The sequence below is a fragment of the Capsella rubella genome, unplaced genomic scaffold, assembly GCF_000375325.1.
Source record: "Capsella rubella cultivar Monte Gargano unplaced genomic scaffold, Caprub1_0 scaffold_3, whole genome shotgun sequence".
In the NCBI taxonomy this organism is placed as follows: domain Eukaryota; kingdom Viridiplantae; phylum Streptophyta; class Magnoliopsida; order Brassicales; family Brassicaceae; genus Capsella; species Capsella rubella.
In genome coordinates, this window is record NW_006238921.1 from 9,920,920 (window position 1) to 9,928,660 (window position 7,741).

General features: G+C 33.4%; 3 protein-coding genes across 3 annotated transcripts in view; 2 read left to right on the forward strand and 1 right to left on the reverse strand.

Moving 5' to 3' along the window:
• Nucleotides 1–681: 681 nt before the first annotated feature.
• LOC17892848 (putative F-box only protein 9) lies at nucleotides 682–1,899 on the forward strand. Its single transcript, XM_023786127.1, is given in 3 exon segments — nucleotides 682–784; nucleotides 787–1,634; nucleotides 1,849–1,899. Coding segments are annotated over 3 exon segments (1,002 nt in total).
• A 1,470-nt stretch (nucleotides 1,900–3,369) lies between these two features.
• Nucleotides 3,370–4,497, reverse strand: LOC17893935 (F-box/kelch-repeat protein At3g16580). The gene has a single exon (XM_006300059.1). It carries the CDS (start codon nucleotides 4,495–4,497, stop codon nucleotides 3,370–3,372), a length of 1,128 nt encoding a protein of 375 aa, XP_006300121.1.
• A 2,433-nt stretch (nucleotides 4,498–6,930) lies between these two features.
• The window catches only part of LOC17892798 (extensin-2), a 2,416-nt gene continuing 1,605 nt past the window's right edge, over nucleotides 6,931–7,741 (forward strand). Inside the window, exon 1 of the mRNA XM_006300226.2 lies at nucleotides 6,931–7,710. Coding sequence (XP_006300288.2) covers nucleotides 6,991–7,710 — 720 coding nt within the window. The 5' untranslated portion in view covers nucleotides 6,931–6,990. The remainder of the gene's footprint in view (nucleotides 7,711–7,741) is intronic.

Consider the following 7,741-nt stretch of genomic DNA (forward strand, 5'->3'; position numbering starts at 1 on the left):
ACAACGGACGACTGAGATTAAAACATATGATTAGACGCGTAAAAATCAGATGGTGAGGATTAGAAGCTTCCACTTATAAACGAACGGCTAAGATTATAACATAATTTTTTCGGGTTTGATTAGCGGGTCAAAAGATCCGCGCGTTTATCTGTATTTTGAGTTGTTTGGCAACAGTTTTAAGATTTTTTATACTATAGTATTGATACAAAAATTTAATGTTTTTGTTTGGCAACATGGTTAAATCGCTTTTGATATTACATATATATTATATTTTCATACTTTTCCCTACTTTTTTCTCGCAACAAATTTCCTATCTTTTGATCTGATTATAGCTAATTAGCTATTACTAGTAGGCATAATTAATGGGTTTAAAAAAATCATCCAAGACCTAACTGGCAAACACCAAAGTTTAATTGCCCCTTATGTTCTTTTTTTTCTTTTTTTGGCAGCGAAAACTTTATAAGCTAATAAGGTATTTTATTTTATTATATTTTAATTATCATCTCAATTTCATAAAAGTAGATTTAGATATTTTTTTTTAAAAACAACAACCTTAATTTGACTATGTCATACGATATATATTAATATCTTTATAAGATAAAGCTTGGTTTAGACTTTAAAAGGACGAAACTCAAAACCCTAATTTATATTTGCCTTGCATTAGTCGCCTTTGTAGAAACAATGGTGAATCTTCCGTGGGAATTGATAGAGGAAATACTTTTTAGAGTCCCAGCCACATCTCTCAAACGATTAGGCTCTACTTGCAAACAATGGAACGCTTTATTCGAAAACCAAAGATCACCAAGAAGCACTTTGGTAAAGCTCCAAAGCAATCGATGGTTCTCTTGTTGAATGATTTGAGGGTTTATCCAATAAACGTCAATCTCAACGATACCGGTCCATCCATCGAGTTTAAGAGTGCACTTAGCTTTAAGGATTCAGATTCTAACTCAGAAGAAATCGATATAACCGGAGTTTTTCATTGCGATGGTTTGTTGTTATGCACTACAGATGATAATAGACTCGTGGTTTGGAACCCGTGTTTGAGAGAAACCAGGTGGATCAACTTCAAAAATGTTTACAGAATAATCTCTCGCTTTGCATTAGGATACCAAAATAACAAATCTTTCCGTAGCTACAAAATCTTAAGGTTTTGGAGATTTGATTTGACACCAAGCCTGCTTTCTGGATCTGAAATCTATGAGTTTACCTCTAATTCATGGAAGGTTCTTCCTGATAACCTAGCTCCTAAGCATTCCATATTATCTGGTATTGGTGTGTCTTCGAAGGGAAATACTTACTGGCTTGTTTCTGATAAAGGAACAGAATTTATACTCAGTTTTGATTTTACAACGGAGAGATTTAAACATTTTAGTCTTCCCGCAACTCTTAATTTTTGTATGATGGTCCTATCAGTTGTTAGAGACGAAGAACTCTCAATAGTGTCACATCATAAGTTTGGTAAACCGGAGAAGGATATTTGGATAGCCAAGAGAAATGATAGTGAAGCCGCCTTGTCCTGGAAGAAATCATGTACTGTTGAGTTCAAACCCTATAGTAATTGTTTTATCAATCGGTATTGCCACAGTTTTGTGATGGATGAGGAGAAGAATGTTGTTGTTGGGTATTGTTGGGTATGCATTATGCGAGAGGACAATGCGTATAACATAGAAGTCCCTTTTGTAGAATCTACAAGTTGGCTATGTCATCCATTTATTTTCAATTATGTTCCAAGTTTGGTTCAAATTCAGTAATGTAGGTGCAATAGAAAAACTAAGTGCACCTCTTTCTTCTCTTTGGTTTGATTAATTTAATGAATAAATTTGTTTATTTCTCTTTTCTTTGAAGTTGTATGTTCTTGCTTCAGATGACCTAAACGTTTGTGTCTTCCCCTACTAATGTTGATCTTGATATGGTGAAGCTGTGGAGCAAGTCCTATTCGGTGGACATAACTATAATTAGTGATGTTCTTGGTGTTACAATTCTTTAGTTTTCTACTTTTCTTTGACAATTAATATGGTTGGAATAATAAAATGAAGAATTGATAAATTATTTTAGTCAATTTATCAATCCTTTATCTATTTGCTTTGGTTTAACCAATCTACGAATTCGTATACTATTTCAGATATCAGAGCACCTTTGAAAATATCATTATGTAAATTAGGGTTACAGATTTACAATATCACTAAACCTAAAAAGAAATAATTCTAATTTATTGATAAAGATTGTGGCATTGCATTATCGATATACTATTCCATAGGATCTTAGTCTAACGATTAAGCCATAAAATAATTCATTAATATATATATATATATATAGGCGATAAATTGAAAGACAAATCCACACAAAAATATAAAAATCTTATGATAAAAAAAAAGTGTGGTTTACAAATTAAGCTCTGAGCTAGTAGTCCCTATCAAATTGGGTTCGATCTTTGCTCGACGGCGACATACAAACCATGCATAACACAACACCAACATGATGATGATGACTAATGCACTGCCATAGATTGAAATAACTTTGATGAGAGTAGTGTCCATATTGGCTTTTCACCACACACACCAAATTTTTAATTCTTTTGTCTTCAACTTTCTTTTTCTAGTTCCTACTAGTATATTTATACACGTATATATAGTCAACACAAAAATTTACATTTATGTAAACAATGGTGAAATTTGTAAGTTTTACATTTCATAAAGAATATTAACTAGAAAAAGTTTGGACAATGTATATTTAGTCATTAAGGAAACATTAACTATACGAAAAAGAGAAGTTTTACATTTAATGGTATTTTGTTGATTGTCATACTCGTTGCACATAGACCAATATTGTTGAAGAACAACCTAACCATCTTAATGACATCTGCACACACTATATCATCCCATCCAATTTTGTTAGAAACGTTCCGACTTGGACCCGATGTTACGCACAGCTTTGTGTATCTATGCACCTACCTAAAGATACTAGACTGTCGTGTCCTACTGAATACATGTAAGTAGCAGTAACTACACATAAATACAAGCATTTTACAATAACGAGAGCATAGACGACCGTGGAGGAAAGGGTTTGGTAAAGTATGTATATAAACTAGATAAGTTAATACCATCGCCAAAGTTTCAGTAATGTTTGGCCCAACAACAAATGAAAATTACCAAATGTTTACTCTCGGATCAAAGCCATTCTCTCTAGTTTGTCCTATCAAAAAAAAAAAAGATCTTATTTAAAAAAAAAGAAAAATCAAACCTTAGCAAAAAGATGAGTTTCAACAAAGAAGATGGATTGTGAATGCAAAAAACACCAAAATCTAAAGCCAACTTAGCTTTGTTAACAACGTAACAAGAAGCCAAAGATGTAAGAAGACTAAACTAGTCATTCTTTTAGTTCTTCTCTTTGACCGGGAGGAACAGGTACCAAACTCGGAATAAATGAACAGTGCAAAGGATATGGTTCAACCACATGATCGATACGAGTTTTACTGATCAACCTATTTTTCCTGAAAACATAGATACAAGCCCGACAAGTTTGGTCGCAAGAGCATACGACGAGTCTTTCATCTTGGATGAAGTAGCTTGGCTGAGACATTAAAGTGTCTACCAAATTGGCTAAGTTAGGACTTGAAACTTCCATGAACTTTATCCATTCCACAACTTCACTATCCAAACTATTATTAATCTTGTACTTACTCACCCAAACCTCAATCTTTTTTGTTTCATGGCATTGCTTTAACAATGAAAACCGATCTTCCTCAAAAGCTCTAAGGACAAGAGCATCCATATAATGGTTCTTCGTTCCACATGGTAGATCACAGAATCTGTAGGAATATCCGGTGGAGAAATCGAATTTATCGACGCTGTAAACGCGAATGGCCTTATCAACATAAACAATCCAATACAAAGTTCCATTCAATGATACACAGCCATTATTTTTGTGTAACTTGTTCATTTTGTCTACGTCTCTATTACCACTTATCCCACACTCTTTCCACGCATTGGAGGAAAGCTCATGGACTTTCCACAAGGACAAGGTTTTATCTTCCTTCCCAGGACAAGCAGCAACAATCTTGTAACTCCCACTACAGTTGTATCCTACGCCAAGGGGTACAAGTCGAGTTTGGTCCGAATCCGGCTCGATCCATCTACTTTGTCTCAAGCATGGGTTCCAAACTAGAGCTCCTCTCTCCATGCCGCAAACCAATAACTTATCGCAACCAACCAAGATTTTAGGTATCTTGGATTCTAAAGATGGAACATCTAAGGTTAACTCACACACATCTATCTTTGGATCGATGCTTACCGAGTAAATCTTGGATTTGGTTGTTAAGATGAATTGAAACGTGGTCTTGTGGTTCTTGATGAACGTTTTGTCGTGTAAGAGAGCGTTCCATTGTTTCGATACGGCTGTGAAGCGAACAAGAGATGAGTGTGGTACACGAGATAGTATCTCTTCAGTCAACTCCGATGGAAGCTTCTCCTCATGCGCCGCTAAACGTATCCTCATTAGGGTTTCAAGCCGCGATTGTTTCCTTAAGTTAATATGTGTATATATACACTAGGTTTTAACCTGAACAATTTATTTCTAAATAAAAATGTTTATATTTTAAACCTGTATAGATTTGAAATGTAGACCCATAAGAAAAATATAATCATATTTATGTAAACTTATCATATTTATGTACAATATTGTAATTGTTTTAGAGTTAAATTTTGTAATAAAACTTTAATTTTTTGTAGAGTTTAAATATCTAAATATTTTAAATATTTTATAAAGCGTAAATTAGATGTTATAATATTTGAAGCTTTTAAAATATTTAATATTTAAAATATTTAAAAAAATTTTAAAAGTTTAAATTTATAATATTTTGAGACTTCTTAAAAGTTTTAGTTTTCTTAAATAAAGAAACGGATTAAATCGAATAAAAAATTAATTTAGATACCTGAGAAATTAAAATTCCTGCTCAGTTGTAGTTGGGAGAATCCTATTTATAATTGTTTTAAACTATTATCTAAATTTTAAACCTTAAGTAAATATTGTACATACATTTTTTTAGCGATTGAGTAATATATGTCCGTTATTAAAAAAAAATTTGAAAATATGCGGAAAATTTATTATACATATTTTTTATGTAATAATATAAATTAAAAAGGTAAGATTATATAAATATATTGGAGAGATTCAATTTATTAGGGAGAGATTTTAAGAAATTGTTTTAATGTAACAAATATTTGTTTCCAATTTTGGGATTTGCTTTTGATTTAATTACAAATTTTACTTTTAAGTTCTGTTATTTATTCAAATGTCATGATTTAATTATGCAAACATTACAAAATAAAAAATTATAACTCAAAATAGATTTTAGTACAAAATGTATTTCAAAAATGTATATATAGATAAAAACTCAAGATCTCCAAATATCTGAGTTTTACGTTAATTTGTTACCTTTGGATATTCACATTGAGAATCACAACTAAGATATTGTTTTACTTACATCTGTGTTTCTAATTTTATATTTTAAGTTTTATAAATTGTAATGCTATGATAGTCATCTCTCTTAGTGGATCCGAGGTCTAAATCCTGGCCTATGGATCCACCTCTCTTAGTGCCATATGGTTATATTTTTGAATAAGTCAAATTAACTTGAGAAATTAGTAAAGGTAAAAATCAGGAAGAAGTCTTTGGTAGCTCATATAAGTCTACTAGTTATCATATACATTAATCAGATGGGTAGACTTTGAAGTTGTCAATCTAAACCTTTGCTTTATTCTTCAAACCACGCGTTTCAAAATATGATTTCTAGGATGTGTTCGGTTCTTTTCTCTCAAAATAATATCATAAAACTACTACAAGAACTTGCTTTCGTATTCGTAAAACAGTTTTGCGTGTTTTTGTATATTAATATTCAATAATATAAATGAAACAATTAAAAAAATATATATCGGACCATGAAAGAGGAAACTTTTTGATTTAAACTTTGATGTTGACAACGTAAATTCCATGTTTTGTTTCAATATATTTGTATAGTTTTCTAACTTATTTGTCGATACATTGATCTGAACCTTTCTATGATACAAATACAATGTGTAGTATAGATGAGGCCCTCAGAGAAGTGGATAAATCAGAAAGCGCATTATTATTGGTGGTATCTTAGCTAAATATATAAGATCTTTTTCTTCATATATTTTAGTCTAAGATTTGGCTAAAATACTACCAATAATTGTGGTCTCGGACATTCGACGAAGTAATGCACGTAAACTCTTAATGAAGCCATGCACGTGAACTCTTAATGAAGTTATTCGTGCACGTAACAAGAAATCAGTACTAATTACTCTGGAGATCAAAATACGAATTACACTTTCTTTTGATCACAAAAATATAAAAGGGTTCATATTATAGATACGGTTATAGTTGTGAAAATCTAAAACGACAACTATTATCAAACAAAATTTTAACTCTAGAACGACAACTACAAAGGGAGTAGAGAAATAACGACGAAGTCATTGAATGTAAGTTAAATTTACTTTAATTTAGAGAAAAACCAGGGCAAGAGGTAGATAATCAAAATTATAAATCACCATAACATCAATATTTAAAATCACAAGTTGTATTTAATCACCAGAACTGACTAATGTTAACCATTTCAGTGAAAGAGAAGTCGGAAAGAAACTTCTCTAGTGATTTTAAATTGACAACTTCAACGTCTGCCTAGCTATTAAAATATGAAATATGGTAAAGTGTAGTTATCAAAGACAGATTCATCTCTAATTTTTCCTTTAGACAAAATGTGAAGCTCATTTGATTTATTAAACAATATAACACTAATTGCTCTAAGAAACGTTCATAAACTTCAATAAATAAATATTCTAGTTGTCGTACTGAATCCTATATAAACTGCTTCATTTCTATTACAATCTATTCAAAAATAATTCAACATAAGAACATAAACCAAACTAACAAAAGCTGAGATAAAGGCAAGAGCACACAAGTTCAATAGATATGGCCAATTCTAATCATTGGTCATCTTTACTTGTGTTGGTCTTGGCCTTGCATGTAGCTGCTGCTCATACAAGTGCCCAGTACACATACACTCCACCATCATCACCACCGTATGTTTACAAATCTCCTCCAATACCTCCATATGTCTATAGCTCTCCACCACCACCTCCTTATGTCTATAGCTCTCCACCACCTCCGCCATATGTTTACAAGTCTCCACCACCACCACCCTATGTCTACAGGTCTCCACCCCCACCTCCATATGTTTACAAGTCTCCCCCTCCTCCTCCATACGTCTACAGCTCTCCACCACCTCCTCCTTATGTTTACAAGTCTCCCCCTCCTCCTCCATACGTCTACAGCTCTCCACCGCCTCCTCCATATGTTTACAAGTCTCCCCCTCCTCCTCCATACGTCTACAGCTCTCCACTACCTCCTCCTTATGTTTACAAGTCTCCCCCTCCTCCTCCCTATCCATACGTCTACAGCTCTCCACCACCTCCTCCATATGTTTACAAGTCTCCCCCTCCTCCTCCATACGTCTACAGCTCTCCACCACCTCCTCCATATGTTTACAAGTCTCCCCCTCCTCCTCCATACGTCTACAGCTCTCCACTACCTCCTCCTTATGTTTACAAGTCTCCCCCTCCTCCTCCATACGTCTACAGCTCTCCACCACCTCCTCCATATGTTTACAAGTCTCCCCCTCCTCCTCCATACGTCTACAGCTCTCCACTACCTCCTCCTTATG